We start from the raw sequence: 16,826 nt of genomic DNA on the forward strand, positions 1-16,826 counted from the left end.
AGTTTACATCATCACAACTACAATTGGGAAAGATAAACTTTGATTGGAGTGAGCCCAATTACGAACAAATAATCGATTACACAAATCAAAGTGACACTAAAAAATCGAATAGTGGGAGTCGAGCGATCACATGCACCCATCCGGGAATGTAATCTGCTGGGACAACAAAATGGCTGCGCCCTGTTGAACAATTTCCATTCTTCTAATTCAATGAATAAACTAACTAAACTAGTGTAGTTTAGTGGAACCAAATTGAAAGAAAGTGGTTTTAAATGTGCAGCTGTCATGGCCACGGCGGCGCCCCCACGCCATACACGGAAGCAGATCTCCACGCCTTCTTCTGTCGCACAGGTAAGCATGGTTGGTAATTGGTAAGGAATAAAATGAAATGATCATGACAGGATGACATGTCATGATGATGATATGGATGATGAATTGATTTGAATGGCATGAAGAATAAATGGGGTGATGGTAAATTGATTATGATTAAAGTTAGGCCTAGGCCTATCTAAAATAATTCAAAAGACAAGTACTAACTAGTAGCCTATTATTAGTATTACTTACAGTAACTTCCTCACTTATTTTAAGGATCCTGCCGAGAAATCAAGGTAAGTCGTAAGCGTAATTTCCGTAAACCTAATTTTATAAACCGGTGTCAGGACACTTCGTACCTTCGCCACTTCGTACCCTGGACACTTGACTTCGTACTTCTTACAGTTACACAAGACACTTCTTACAAACATGTACATTCTCATGAGACACTTCCTACCTTCGTACTAATTCGGGATTTCTGCATCGTTTGTGATCATTTTGTGCTTTGTGATCGGATGATTATGAAATAAAACCAAATCAAATCAATTATTACTATTTTGTTGGGACCAAGGAGCCATTTTGACGATTGCGTGATTGTTTGACTTAAAATATTTGTAAAAAATTTTGACGGAAGATGTCCTTATTTCACATATTCAAACAAAAATTACAATTCATTAAGTATTATTAATTTTTATCTCAACAAACATTAAGTTATTGAGGAATATACATTTTAATGGTACAAAGTGACTCAGCTGATGGTCACTTCATACCCCGCCCATGGTACGAAGTGACCAATTTGGTTACGGTACAATTTGGTTAAGTGTCCCAAAGTAACGAAGTGTCCAGGGTATGAGGTGGCAAAGGTTACGAAGTGTCCAACAACTCCCCCACCAGACAGTTTCGCTCTATTCCTATTGGTGGAGAGCGCATCACGTGGGGGTGTTTAAACAGTTGATAATGACCAGTTGGAGCTCCGTTTATAACCACTAGTCTTAGTGCAAGACGTTTCTTGTTACGGGTGATGCGTGAGTTAGCCGCGCTCTGTGTGAAAGAAAAACGAGAACGTCTTGCACCAAGATTATACGCGCTGGAACGAATCCGGAAACTGTTGGAAATAGGCGTCTCAGTCGTAACAATGCAACACACGGGCGTGCAGAGCTTAAAGCAAGTCGGAAACGGAAAAATTTTACTAGTTTTTTACTATATCACACCTTTCAACCAAAAAGGCATTATTAAATGATGAATGGGACTAGAGTAGTAGTGACTCTTTGGCTCGGGCCTATATCACATGGCAACGACCCTGCCTGTTTTAAACGGCCGTTAAAGAACTCTTTGCTACCCTTTTATTCCCTTATTTTATTGTTTAACACTTTTTTTCCCCTTTGATTTGAATAGTTGAACCTGAGGCTGAAGTGAAGAAAGCAATAAATCTCATGAATGTACTGTTTAATAACTTTCCGTATGACACCACCACTTTTTTACTCATTTTTACAAAAAAAACTCAAAACAGAAATTCTCAATATTGATTACAGTGTAATAATATTTTATTTGAACTTTTGGTTTGGAAAGGAAGTGAGGTCAAAGCAGGTCTCAAGCAAACGCTTTGCTCCACTAGTGTAACGGGAACTCCACTTAATTTAACCAAAGTTTGATATGCAGGTTTTTTAGATTTTGTTGCTAAACGTGTATTTAGTTATGGAAGTTGTTTTACAATCTTTTTATTATCCTACAATCGTTTAATTCAATGATATGATTATGTATACAAAAATAACTATGTGCAAAGATTGAGTTGTTTCTAACATACATGTACAGATGAGTCTAGCATGCAATCCCAAAACAATTATGTGTAAGATTAAGCGCGCTGGGCCCTAAGTTGTTTCCAGGGGGGTCGAAGCATATGAAACTGTCAACCCTATTTTTCAAAATTTTGTTTCATATTGAATGCATACTAAACATTGCTACAGGCATGTGAGACTTCCTCTTTTAAGCTGATTTCCTCTTTTTCGGTTTTGCTTGTCCTACTTTCTGTTTACAAAAGTATAGGAATATTATCTTTTCCTCTTTTTCCTGCCCGGTTTTCTTTTTTCCTCTTCTTTCATGGATAGTTACTCACATTCATGTACCCGTTGTTATCAGGTAAATGCTAACAGTTTGGATTTTTTTTAGTGAAACCTGATAAACATCCTGAATTGCCGAATTCAACAGGCTTTGTTGAGTAGGATTTTAAACTTTGCATGGTGGAAATACGCTTCAGTAAAATTTTGCGGTAACCCCACACCGTGTAGTGATAACCTCTAGAAAAGTTGGGGATGTTTTTTGGTGGCATTGTTGATTTAGAACCTTAATATTTACTGAGAGTGTAACAGCAAGTCACACTAAACTACAAACGTGTAACATTGTACAATACATTTGACACTATCGTGCATTATCGACGGGGGTCCAGTATGCAATATGAAGAAGATGGAGAAGACAAAAAAGGGACAATAACAATAGGTTTTTCGGCTATTGGTAATGCACCGTACCTGCTTTATAATAGTTAACCATTTGCGAATTAGATTTGAGTAATTCCTGAGGTACCATTAAAGCCATTATACACTTTCGGTACAGAAAAAAAAGAAAAAAGTTCACAGATTTACAAATAATTTACAGGGTTTACAGAAGGTAATGGTGACAGAGTTCTCTTGAAATATTGTTCCATGAAATGCTTTACTTTTTGAGAATACATAAAAACAATATCAATTCTCGATAGCGAGAATTACAGATTTATTTTAAACACATGTCATGACACGGCGAAACGCGCAGAAACACAAGTGGGTTTTCCAATTATTTTCTCCCGACTCTGATGATCGATTGAGCCTAAATTTTCACAGGTTTATTTTGTTGTGATACACAAAGTGTGGAACTTGAACAATACTGTTTGCCGAAAGTGTATAATGGCTTTAAGCCATGCACATCCATTCATGGCTTTTCATTGTCTCTTACGCAACTATAAGGCAAAAGCTTGCCCCTAATCATGTGACATAGCATAGCAACTGTCTCGATAGTCTGAGGAAATCTAATTTAAGGTGTAACTTGTGATCAAGCATGTCGTTTTATCAGACAATACTCAAATCTAACACGCAATATGGCTTATTGATACATGGTGTGGATACGTGGATCTTTGCTGAGGGTGAATCATGCTGGTAACTTCTCCCCTCTTGTGATTTTATCAAAACTTTTTTAATTTCTATATTTTATCTGTAATATGGCTCTGCTGTTTTTTGTTTTTTTGCGCTATGAGGCATTGCATGAGCAATCCGGTTTTTAAATGTTTTTTTTGATAAATGTTTTTGTTATCTTTTGAACTTGAAGTTACATGTATGTTACTCCGTTTATCCAAGAATAGCATCAGCAAAGGCACATATCAAATAAACACACTAATAAGATACTCCAGTAATTACATAAATACTTTATTCTTCTTCGAAGAGTGTCATGGCCGAATGGTTAAAAGCATCTAATTCAAGTTCTGGTGCAGTCACTAGAGTGTGGTTAGAATCCCGGTCGTGACACTTGTGTCCTTTTAGAGCAAGACACTTTACTATAACTGCTTCTCTTCACCCAGGGGTAAATGGGTACCTGCGAGGGTAGAGGTTGATATTGTGTATGAAATGAAAAGCCACAAGCGTCTTATAGGCAGCTCAGGGTTGTATAATCCACAGGGAGCTGAGAAACATTAAAAAGGGATGTTTTTGGCCCTATGAATTTGTTATTATTATTATTATTATTATTCTTAAAATTATGACATTGTTTTTTTCTATAGCGTTTTGAGATTTTCTTTTATGTAAGACGCTATATTAAAAATAAATTATTATTATTATTATATTGTTTTTCTACAATGACTTTGTCTTGACCACAGTCACCAGCTCCAAGTTGGACAGATGACCTTCCTGTGTGCCATTTATCTGGAATTGGTTTCTCCACCAATCAGATCTATCGACCGGATGGAGGGAGAGAGGAGGAACATGAGTGTGAGGATCTTTTCTTCCGCTTCAGGTACGTTTCCAAACTAGTTTTCTAACTTAATAGGATGGTTTGCCTTTGAATAAATAATAACATAATAGAGAAGATTTTACATGAGAAAATATTATTTGCTGCAAATCATATTTATTTCTCTACTCAGCCTTTAATTGATTTTTTTTTCTTTTTCTGAATGTCTGGTGGTACCGTTTCACAACAAAATTATATAAAAACCTGTCATATCTTGGAGATAGAAATAGCCTTCATGGTCTTACATACTTAACAGTTCCCAACAATGCAATGTTTGATATAGGTTTGATGATGAGCACTACTTATATGGCGTGTTTGATGGTCATGACGGAATGCATGTTGCGGACTTTGCACGTCTTCGATTGCCAGCTGAACTTCTTTTCGGTCAGTTGATGGAGATTGGAGATGATGATGTGGTAAAGAAGGTACTCTTGCAGGCTTTTAATACCGTTGATCTAGGCTACTTCGAGAGTATAGACGGTCTGCTGGCAGAGAGAACTAATCTTAAACTACAGCTTCCCGAGGTGAATATATAATATTATAATGAAAGGTTCTTGTATAGACCCCTTGCAATACGCGCAGCGTACTCATATGTGCGTTTCCTGTGTGTCATTTTGGGTGTCAAAATTGTATACAAACATGCACAAAAGAGACTTAACTCCCAAAATTACGCGTATTGAAAGCGGGTTCTGTGTTGTGTTAAGAAATCAACAGCTCCCCCTTGCATAACGGGATACGTTACAGGTACACTGAGGTCATTGCACGCTTTTACACACAGAGAACAGCTATTGTTCTATGATCTGCCTCCTTTGGACTATGTGACATCATATGCAATGGGTCTAAAGCCATAAATCCTAGGTGCTAGATTGAGGCGCGTGTGAGATGGAACATAGACTGTTGAATCGATACAGTTCAGGTTGAGTTGATTCTTTAAAGTAGCAGCTGAGGTAGATACCCGGATGTTGTAGGGAAGATCGTTCCAGAGGCTGGGGCCAACATAACCAAAGGCTCCTCGGCCAACAGATTTGGAGCAGCGAGTAGCATTCAAAGTGAGTGGGTCACAAATGGGTCGTAGTCTACTGCTAAACAAAACTCTTCCTAAAAAGAATTTGAGATTGAACAAAGACAAATTTAGTTGAGCAGTATTTCAACCAGTGACCTCAGGTAAATGTGCCGGAACTCAACCACCTTAGTTACCCATCAAGCCCTCATGTTAGCGGTCTCCCTATTGTGTCAATATCTTTGTTTATGGGTGCCAAGTCAAAAGCCATTCAACTTACCAGGGATCGCACCCACCTTTGCTGCTCAACCTGGTATGAGAAAGGGGAGGGTTCACCTTAGTTGATATCCGTAGGAGGCTGCCAACATTAGGGCTAGATGGTTTAGTTGGTAGATTGCCGGCACGTGAACCTGGCGGACACTGGTTCAAATTCTGGTCAAGTCAAATTTTTCTCTGTGCAACCCAAAATTTATTTGAACTCACTCAGTTTCCCTTGTGGTTTCTTACTTGATATAATACAAGAGAGAAGTGTGGTGGGTTTCTGCACCACACTCTACATCTGGGCCAAAATTCAAAAATACAGCTTAAAAAATCCCTGCTTAGTAGTATTGAGCAGGATACCAATCACAAATTGTACATGTGACACAGTATTTTGGCTGGTAACCGTAATCTGGTTAGCATGATTTTGTTTTTTTTGGCTAAATCTGTATTGAAATGCATAAAAATATAACTTTCTTACTGAATGATTTTGATGATTTTGTGTGTTGAAATTTATTGAAATAATCTATGAAGCCAAAGAGCTTATTGTTTTGACAATCATATTCTTGCAGGACCTTAGTTATTATGAGCTGTGTCAGCAGTACCCACGTGAGGTTGATAAACTCCAACAACTGGATAGTGGCATCTGTGGTGGTGCATCTGCTAATGTGGCTCTCATACTGGGAGGGAAGCTGTATGTCGCCAATGTGGGTAAGTACTTTGGCTTCATGGCTGTCCTCTTAGACTTGTGTGTAAAAATCTGTGGAAGTAGCTCTGGTGGTTATGACAAGTAAGCCTGGGTGATTAGTGCGAAAAGTGGCAAAGTAGCATCTATTGATTGCTTAGTCGAGTCGCGACTTCTGGTTTTCAACTACTTGGTTAATCGTGCCGCCATGACTATTACAAAAATAGTCTTGACTACCTGCATGGTGAAACAATTGTGGCGCTCACGACTTTTCACGACGACATAATTTACTTACGAAACACAATCAGACATCATGACACAGTCCTTCAATCCTTTCAGCGTGAATTTTACTATATTGCGCCTGTGGCAAATAGTATGCAGCAAGGCATCTTAGGAGTTGAAAATAAGTCGCAACTAGTGACAAAGTTGAAAGAAGAGCCCTGAAATTGGGTCCTTGATGTTTAGTTTTGTAAATCTACAGGAATGAAAAATTCAGACCCATTTTGTTTTGTAAACAACCAAGTTATATGCTGCCTTTAAAAAAACTACATAAAGCTGTTTCCTCCTTGCTTTATTCACTTTACTTTTGTTCAAAGCGGCTTTAAAAAGTCTTAAAAAGTCTTAAATTTGACTTTTAAAAGTATGCATTTATTTGTTCATTTTATTATCCACTTGCAATTTGCAGTAAACTCACAACGAGGCAAGTCCACTATATTGTGTTTTTTAATTGAATGATAAAACACTGTGAAACACTAATTTAACGATTTTTTAAAATGTTGACTAAGTAGGAAAAATCCCTCTTAACTCTTATTGGGTATCAAAATGTACTTGCCCATCAGAAGACAAAATGAGATAATTGTTTTCTTTGTGCTTGTTAAATATTTTAGAAAGTTCTTTCTTTCTGTGGAAGTGTCGTGGCGGAGTGGTTTAGAGCACTCCGATGTTTCTGAATAGCAGAGTGTAGGTTCGAATCCCCCAGCAGTGACACTTGTGTCCTTAAGTAAGGCAATTAACCATTGCTTCGTCCTTCGGATGGGACGTAAAGCCGTTGGTCCCATGTGTTGTGTAACGCATGTAAAAGAACCCAGTGCACTTATCGAAAAGAGAAGGGGCTCGCCCCGGTGTTGCTGGCTGTGGCTGCTGAATGCGCCGTAGCACATAATTGGGTCTCAGAATTCATAACTTCAATAACCTATATTTCTGTATAAATGTCTATACTCAGCGCCTTGAGTACCTTGTTGGTAGATACCTGCGCTATTTAAGACTTCGATGTTATTATTATTAATATTATTTCCTGTCATTTAGATTCTAGTCTTGAAAAAATAAATCCTAGTCTGTGATAACTTTGAGCAGCAGGCTCTGCGGTCTTTACCCCAAATTTGAGCTCTGAGTCAGAATTGTACCTCGATTTGTCTGAATGGATTTGGTTTTTTGCCCTCACAAGATAGACAATTTTAGTTAGTCATTTTTTAGGTAGTCACTGTACCTGAAGTGTTTATTGACATTTGTGGGGTGCATCCCACAGGTTTTTTTGTTGAGAAAAGATTCAAAATCACTCAGGCAGGGTCTGGCAGCTATGTATAAAGACCAACAGGTTTAAGGATTCCTTTCTGCCTAGTGCGATTAAGCTTTTTAACAGTAGATGGTCGAGGTAACTTGGTTCTGCTTTTTAGATGTTCCCCAATACCTTTATAGTTGTATTAATCTGTAACCTGTAACTTTGATTCCTGTTGTCTATTGTTGCTATGCCTTTCTTGTATTGTATGTATGAAGTCTCCTTTACACAGGGAAGACAAATTTCATTTTTTTTGTCATGACAATAAACATTTTTAATCTTTAATCTTTATTTTTTTAAAGGGGATTAAAGACAACACCTGGGGAAAGCCCACTATGTCGCTCTTAAATTACCAGACTGGAATTTATTTGTTATACTCACTTGTTCAATTGATTTTGTTTGCTTAATCTGTTTAATTCTCTTTGCTTGTTAATTGTTTGTAAAGTGCTGTGGTACTTTCCTTGGTTAGTTAGAGCTATATACATGTTTGGTATTATTATTATTACTAAACATCTCTGACTTTTTCTGTATAAGTTTGTATATGTATAGACATGATAGGCCTAGATTTAAGGGAAAAAAAAGAAATTAAGTTTTTAACAAAAGATTTATTGATAATTTCAAATTGAGTTTTCAGTCGTTAAAAAATTGTTTATGCCTGACAATGGTTTCCATAGGTAATTCAAGAACGATACTTTGCTCCAAAGAACAAGACGGTAGTCTAAAGATAAAACAACTCAGCATTGATCACACCTTACAAAATGAAGACGAGGTCCTCAGGCTGACCCAAATAGGCGTTGATCCCGCACTCATCCAAAGAAATCATCCAGAAGCCATCACGACGAGACAAATTGGCGATCATCACTTGAAGGGTGGTTACAAGGAACACATCATTCTAAGGTTGGTATCTTCATAGTCCAAGTAACGAAGGCCCAATTTCATAAAGCTGTTAAAGCAGAAAATTCTGCTGAGCCAATTTCTTTGCTTAGCAGGAAATGAGTGGGGTAGCAGTCGCAGCAATGGCCTTTTGGCTGGTAGCCTTTTTTGTGTGCTTTGCAAGTTGTCGCGCTTACATGCTTTATGAAATTGGGCCCACAAAGCTGTCAAGCAGAAAGTTCTGCCAAGCAAATTTCTTTGCTAAGCAAAATATAAGTGGGAGACCAGTCACAGCAGTGGTTTCTATGGTATTATGGATGGTAGCCTATTTTTGTTAAAGCCATTGGACACTTTCGGTAAACAGTATTGTCCAAGGCCCACACTTCATGTATCACAACTTATATAAGAAATAACAAACCTGTGAAAATTTAGGCTCATTTGGTCATCGGAGTCGGGAGCAGGAAAACCCACCCTTGTTTCCGCACGTTTCGCCGTGTCATGACATGTGTTTAAAATAAATCCGTATTCTCGATATCGAGAATTGATATTGTTTTAATGTTTTCTCGAAAAGTAAAGCATTTCATGCAATAATATTTCAAGAGAAGTCTTTCACCATTACCTTCTGTAAACCCACTAAGTTTTTTGTAAATCTTTGAACTTTTAATTTTGTTTCTGTTCCAAAAGTGTCCAATGGCTTTAAGCAAGATGTTTGTGTGCTAAGCAAGTTATTATGCTCTCATACTTCATGCAGTTGCCCTGTGTAGGGCCAATGGTTTGCTATTTCAGAGGGTTGGTTCTGTTACATAGGGACCTCTTGCATTGACTGCCATTGTTAATGACGTTAACCTGCTAGATGAAATCATTTATATATTTGATTATTTTTTTTGCTTCTTATGATGCTAAAACTTAAAGCCATTGGACCCTTTCGATACAGACAAAAAACAAAAAGTTCACAGATTTCCAAATAACTTACAGGGTTTACAGAAGGTAGTGGTGAAAGACTTCCCTTGAAATATATTCCATGAAATGCTTTACTTTTTGAAAAAACAGTAAAACAATATCAATTCTCAAACGAGAATTACAGATTTATTTTAAACACATGTCATGACACGGCGAAACGTGCGGATACATGGGTGGGTTTTCCCGTTTTTTTTCTCCAGACTCCGATGACCGATTGAGCCTAAATTTTCACAGGTTTGTTATTTGATATAGAAGTTGTGATACACGAAGTGTGGGCCTTGGACTATAGTGTTTACTGAAAGGGTCCAATGGCTTTAATCTGCAATAATTCAACGTAATTGTTGAGTATGTGAAATAAATTGTGGTATTTCATTATTTTCTTCGCTCTAGTGATGCTAAAACTAAACCTGTAGCAGTTCAAAGAAATTGTTGACTGTGTGAAATAAATTGTGGTATATGATTATTTTTCTTCGCTCTAGTGATGCTAAAACAGAACCTGTAATAGCTGAACCAGAGATCATAGGAGGGCTTCAACTGAATGGAATATGTGGCTTTTTAGCAATGTTCACCAATGGACTTCAAAAATCTCTCGTGGATGCGACGGGAACAAACCAACCCAATGTGGATATAGCGCACATGATAGCGGCGGAGTTTAGCGTGCAGTCTACGCTCAGTGGTGTCGCTCAAGGTGTGGTGGATAAGGTGATTCGCATTCACCACGATACTTACTTAGGGAACAGTTCTCGTGCCAAAGCATGTCAGAAACGAGAGGATATCACCCTCCTGGTGAGGGATTTTGGTTATCCTTTAGGGACTAGTGTGAATAGCCCCACTATGCAGTACAATCCAGTAACGGTTCCTTACCAACCTGGCAAGGTTTCAAGCGGACATCCGCCGATGCTTATTATCCCACCAAGGCCTGGTTTCCCCGGCCAGGCTTCTCCGCAGCCTATGAACCTAATCTCATTAGAACAAATGACGCCTCTATCGATAAACGTGGATCCGATGTCGCCAGCCTCATCACGTACTAGTACCATTGGGTCTCCAACGAGTAGCAGTGTGTCTACGCCATGCAGTAATCTCAACGATACAGACCCTAACACCACCCAGGAATCCCGGAGCAACACCAACGACAGCGACACTCAGAACAGTGGAGAGGAACCCTTTTTGTTTCAGCGTTTACATGTGGCTAGTCCACGCCCCAGACAGCCTGACGAGGAAGGCTACATTGAGCCGTACGTGGATTTCTCCGAGTTTCATGAAGTGTACGCCGCAGCGATAAGTGATCATCAACTATCTCAGTAGGAAAAATGTAATATTTTAAAACTGGTGCAAAAGTGTCCAAATGGTGTATATATTAATTTAATATTTGGTCACATTAACTGATTGATTCCAGTTATGATATATACTTTGTTTTATAAAATTTGTCAAATTAAATTGTTGCGATCGACAAAAATAATGCAAATCGGTCTTTGCCAGCAAAAATGTCAAGAGTAACTGCTAACGGTCAGTTTGTGATTGGTTAGTGTTAAGCCCGGTTCATACTTCCGGGTGTGCTTCTTGTTAATGGAAGTTTCTTGAGTCACAATAGAAAAAAAACAGCGCGTACCCATTATGGCGTCACCAAATTCCGCAATCACATTCGCAGGAAGTATGAACCATTACTGTGACGGGTTTTTCAAAGTCAAAGTCATTGGTCAGAGATGATGATTGACCACTCTCGCTGTGAGGTGCAGGGTTTGGCCCTTTAACAAAGACTAGCCAGCAGGACCAGTCAGAGTATCATTTCACTAGTCCACTAGTTTTTTTCACCGGTCCATATATGTATTTAATTTTCAAGTTTTCTTTCAACACAACCATTGGGACTTGTAATTAGAACTGATAGTGATATGATATGGTTTACATGAAGCAAAGGGACTTCAGCCAAAACTAGCCAGCATATTGCGCCACAGCATCTTGTAAACCATTACATGGTGCTTTATTAAATGATTAGGTCTTATAATTCAAATCGTAGTCCCACATACCTTGCAGGAAATACTGTTTGTTAAAGTGCCTTGAGCGTCACTGAGTGACTGACATGCGTGCTTATAAGAAGCCATTATTATTATTATTAGTTGGACCGAAATCCGACTTGTGGTCCTTGTGTGTGTTTTAACTGGCATTTGGCCAGCAGACTACTTAAGGAGAATCAGAACGCTGGAGTAGTCTTTGGTTAGTCTTGGTCACAGTGATTGGTCAATGATGGGTCAGTGTCCTTGTCATTGGTCATTGTCACCTGGACACAATGACAGCACGTGTCACGTTGGGCACTGGTGCCTATAACTCAGCTTTGCCCTGTAACTTGGCATGTGTGTCATAACTCATCTCGTTTTTAACCTTCCTACTGTCTCTCCATTTCATATCATCCACTGTGGTTTTGAATGATAGATGCACTGTACCAGCCTGCAATATGATTACTAATTTATTACATGTGGTGAAAACATCTACACAGTACACAGTCAACCCTCCTACTGTCTGACCATTAAATATCATCCACTGTGGTTTTGGATCATGTGTAAACTATGCCAGCTTGCTATATCATATGGTAAATGCATCTACACAGTACACAGTCGACCCTCCTACAATGTCCTACTGTCTGACCATTCAAACATTCACGGTGGTTTTGGATCATGTATAAACTATGCCATCTTGCTATTTGATATCATGTGGTGATGTGATGACTATTGACACCATATGCAAGGGGTCTGTTCTGTATCATCCAATGCAGTTGAGTGGTTTCAGAGGGTTGCTCAACTAGCTGAAATATGGTACCAAGAGTAGGAGGGTTACATTTTAAAAGTTATTGAAAATAGTCTTTAATTAATGATCATGAAGTGTTTATTCTGTAAGAAATGGATTGGAGCCTTTTCGTACAATTCTGTTGTAATTCCCTGTTTTTAATGTGACATTTTAATCGGTAAAATCAATGAATTTGTAATTGATAATCAATGACTTATTAGATATCTAGTCATGTGGTGGAGATGCAGCCTGAACTACATTTCAAGTGCCTTAGAACATAAAGACACTGGACACTATTGGTAATAGTCTTCACAGTTTGTGTATCTCAACAAATACATAAAATAACAAAACCTGTGAAACTTTAAGCTCCATCGATCGTCGAAGTTGCAAGATAATAATTTTAAAAACACCCTTGTCACACAAAGTTGTGTGCTTTCAGATGCTTGATTTGGAGAACTCAAATTCTAAATCTGAGGTTTTGAAATCAAACTCGTGGAAAAATTATTTCTTTCTCGAAAACTGCGTAAGTTTAAAAAGAAGCTGTTTATCACAATGTTTTATACTATCAACAGCTCCCCATTACTCAGAATCAAGAAAGGTTTTATGCTAACTAACATTTTGAGCAATTACCAACAGTGTTAACTGCCTTTAAAGCCTTTTTACTTTTTGAAAAATGACATTTATAAAGTGTATTTTTCTTTTTTTACGATTGTTTAAAAGAACTATTATTTTAATCAAGTAAAATCTTCATAATTATAACACATCATCCGTAGTAGGTTTCAACAATGTCTTTACAGATAATGTGCAAGCCTCGCAGACCTGTTTAAGGGTGTAACTTTGTTTCCTGTATTTGTTTCTAAAGCTGCCCACAAAATGTTGAATTCATGCCTGACTTGCCTGGTCTTTTGGAATGAGGGTCAAAGGCAACATCCATGTGCTCATTTTACTTTATCTATACCCCTTACCCTCTTCCCCTACCCTGCCCCCTCCCTCTACCTCTTCATATGGATCATTTCTTGTTAACAAACACATTTTGTTCATCAATCTTTAGATCTTTCAGTGCCTGCTTCTTTTGCGTTTTGCATGAACCCAAAATGCCCAGCTTTATTAGTGGGTTTTTTAAAAGTCTGTATCAGAAAAAAAGGTAGTATTTCTCAACAAACAAAATGTATCTTGCTGAGTTTGTGTTGTCTTTGTACATCCCAAAGTCAATAATAATTTCTTGAGTGATGTTGCCCTCTCGCCATGGGTTATACGTGAGTGATGATTGAGTACATGGAAGTGTCGTGGCCGAGCGATTAAGAGCACCAAATTCAAACTCTGGTATTTCTGATCAGCAGAGTGTGGGTTCAACTCCCACAGTCGTGAAACTTGTGTCCTTAACCATTGCTTCGTCCTTCGGTTGAGACGTAAAGCAGTTGGTCCCATGTGTTGTGTAACGCACACGTACACTGGATGTGTGTTTCGAACTGTAAAAGAACCCAGTGCACTTATCAAATAGAGAAGGGGTTCGCCCGGGTAATCCTGGCTGTGGCTGCTGTATGTGCCGGAGAACCTTGTAAACCCTTTAAAGGTGCTATACATAGTAGACCCATCCAGTAGGCTCCGCCCAAGACGCACGTGTGAGCAAGCACACGTGGGGCTCTTCAATGCCTTTCTGCACAACTGCCGCGCGCACCAAGCATACGTGCACGCATTTCGTACCTTTGTCAGACCTTCGTTGCGTTGTGATTGGTCAATTAGCAATGGGGCGGAACTTAATGGATCGATCTATTGGGTCTCAGAATTTATAATTTCAATAACCTTTCTTTCTGAAAGATTGTATATACTCAGCGCATTCAGTACCTTGTTGGTATATACATGCGCTATATAAGACTTCAATATTACATACAAAATATTGTACATGTGCAATTATGGTGCTTTTTGGACCACATAAAAACAATCGTACATGTCAACCTTGGCACTGAAAGAGTTAATGCAAGCCGTTACAGATACGTACATGTACACTGGATGCGTGTTTTGAACTGTCTCTAGCTACGGGCAATCTCTGTGGTATAGTTGGTATGACACTGCTCAAGAATTGCAGAGCTTTGGAAAGTGCTGAGTATACAGTGCTTACAATCATCGATGTATTTGGTGTAAACGGTGTATATGGTGTATGTGGGGTGTCGTGGCTGAGCGGAGACATGTAAGAGCACTGAACTTAAGCTCTGGTGTTTCTGTTTGGCAGAGTGTGGACTCGAATCCCGGTCAAGACACTTGTGTCTTTGAGCAGGACACTTAACTATAATTGCTTCTCTCCACCCAGGGGTTAATGGGTACCTTTGAGGGCAGAGTTGGTTCTTGTGATTGATTAGCTTAGTGCGCTACATATTTGGCAGCACAGGCTGGATACTCCCCAGGGAGCTCAAATGGTTTAAGGAATGATTTAAGGGCCCAGTTACGTTGGGGGGGGGGGGGGGGGGGGGGGTATAATGTGGAAACGCATTGAGACATGGTGTATAAAGCGCTATATAAAAACCTACTATTATTATATAGGTAAAACCAAAATGAATACACCAGATGTGTTTCATACAACAGTGGTATCCTGGAGTGCTAGGCTAAACTCATTTATTATACGAAGGAACAGATGAACTAATCAAGATTAATCTAATATACATGACGACCAGAAATAAGATATAAACCTTAATGCTCAAGCGAGTGTCTTGTAAATGATTCAATAGACTATGCATTGACTGTCACCACCGAGGTCGGGGCTCAGGGCCCAATTTCATATAGCTGTTTAAGCAGAGAAATATGCTTGGCACCTTTCTGCTGGGAAAAATGAGCAGGGTACCAGTCACAGATTGTACATGTTACATGGTACTTTGGCTGCTAAGCTTATTCTGGATATGAAATTGAGCGCTTGCGACCACCATTCTTCACTTTCAAGGCAAGCGTCAAATTTCTGCACAAGCTGTGTAAGCGAGGAAAGTCAAGTAACGGTCACTCACACGCAATAATTCCTGCTTATGCTTCAGGCGTACTGTACATGTTACATGCCGTGCACAACTTCCAACCAATGATACGTCTCCATAGACCTTTTCGCAAATACCCATTGCGCAAGCGCCAACTGTTGAATGAGGTGCATTGTGTTGCAGCTAAGGAGCAAATTTGATCACCAGCTAGACCACAATGCACCTAATTTCACACCTAACGCGCGTATTTGTGCGTTAGTGACCTCAGTGGGTGCGCTGTTTGGGTCATGTGTCATGTAAGTAGTGTCATGTCATAGACCTTTTCACAAATACCCATTATGCATGCTGGTCTAGCTACTGATCAAACTTGATCGCTAGCTAGACCAGCATGCGGCCTCACTTTATGCCTTACAAGTGGTACCAAGTATTTGCGAAAAGGTCTATAAATAAAAGGTCTATTAACATGTATTCAGGTTATAGAGAGTTTTTAAAAAGTTTTGCTTCTGAGTGCCCAATTTCAAAGGCGGCCTGCTGTAATGGCAACTTGAAAACAAAGCTCTGAAAACCTGTCGTTTGAAGAGCAAATATCCACTCAGAACTTTAAACAAAAGAAGTTTGACCCTGAGTTTGCGACCAAGCAGAATTTGGTTGACAATTCAAAGAAATGTACAATATGTAAATTGTTGACTGTCCTCAAGTGCTACAAATCTTTATGTTGTGAACTCTACTCGTGAAAACAATCGCTATTAATTTCAGGATTATTTTTTATGTTTTTTTTTATTTCTTCACTTCAAATAAAATGATTTAATGTTTTGAAAGAGTATTCTGTTTTGAAGTCAAATGGATTGTGTAAGAACAATGTGAATTCATTATCCCTATTTATATCTTGTAATAATGCCAACTATATCACATTATGTATGCATCGCTTGAATTGAAATACGAAATAAACTAACAAGGAAAAGTGTCATGAAAATTATCTTTGCCGACTGTCTTGTTTTTATTTTCCTTCGTTTCTTTGCACATCATTATGTCAAGCTGAACTTTTGTAACACAGCAAATCAATGACTTTACATTGATATACATGTACTTTAACATAATAGGTTACCACTTCAGGTTTGAAGATACGATGTCGACCTCAAGGCAAGGTCATCGTGTGGTTATTATTAACATAATGCCGATTTTTAGGCAAAATCGTGAAAGATCCCACAATAAAAGTTACATGTCGAATTGCTGCCGAATACTCTGTGTACTCGCAAAGAAAAAATGAAAACCCAAATGAAAAACACAACACCTTTCCCTGTATTTTGTATTTATCAGTACACAATTCAGGCGATGAGGGCAGCATTGAAACGGACGCAACGGTTTTTTTCTTCAAAAGTTACCATGTGTCCGGATGGCGGCAAAAGCAACTGCTACAATTCG

General features: G+C 38.7%; 1 protein-coding gene across 1 annotated transcript; it reads left to right on the forward strand.

The window, feature by feature from the left end:
• Positions 1–148: 148 nt before the first annotated feature.
• LOC139944196 (TGF-beta-activated kinase 1 and MAP3K7-binding protein 1-like) lies at positions 149–14,901 on the forward strand. The gene is made up of 6 exons (XM_071941163.1): positions 149–351; positions 4,208–4,344; positions 4,622–4,862; positions 6,169–6,307; positions 8,511–8,733; positions 10,149–14,901. The coding sequence occupies exons 1-6, from the start codon at positions 286–288 to the stop codon at positions 10,972–10,974; spliced, it is 1,632 nt and encodes a 543-aa protein (XP_071797264.1). The 5' UTR covers positions 149–285; the 3' UTR covers positions 10,975–14,901.
• The last annotated feature ends 1,925 nt before the right edge of the window (positions 14,902–16,826 follow it).

Source organism: Asterias amurensis, chromosome 11 (genome assembly GCF_032118995.1).
Source record: "Asterias amurensis chromosome 11, ASM3211899v1".
In the NCBI taxonomy this organism is placed as follows: Eukaryota; Metazoa; Echinodermata; class Asteroidea; order Forcipulatida; family Asteriidae; genus Asterias; species Asterias amurensis.

What these genes read in the sequence shown, in the direction of transcription:
- LOC139944196 (XM_071941163.1), top strand. Translation starts at nt 286, where the DNA reads ATGGCCACGGCGGCGCCCCCACGCCATACACGGAAGCAGATCTCCACG. An exon ending in GATCTTTTCTTCCGCTTCAG is followed by an intron (nt 4,345 to 4,621) that starts GTACGTTTCCAA and finishes TGTTTGATATAG; the next exon opens with GTTTGATGATGAGCACTACT. An exon ending in GCTGTATGTCGCCAATGTGG is followed by an intron (nt 6,308 to 8,510) that starts GTAAGTACTTTG and finishes TGGTTTCCATAG; the next exon opens with GTAATTCAAGAACGATACTT.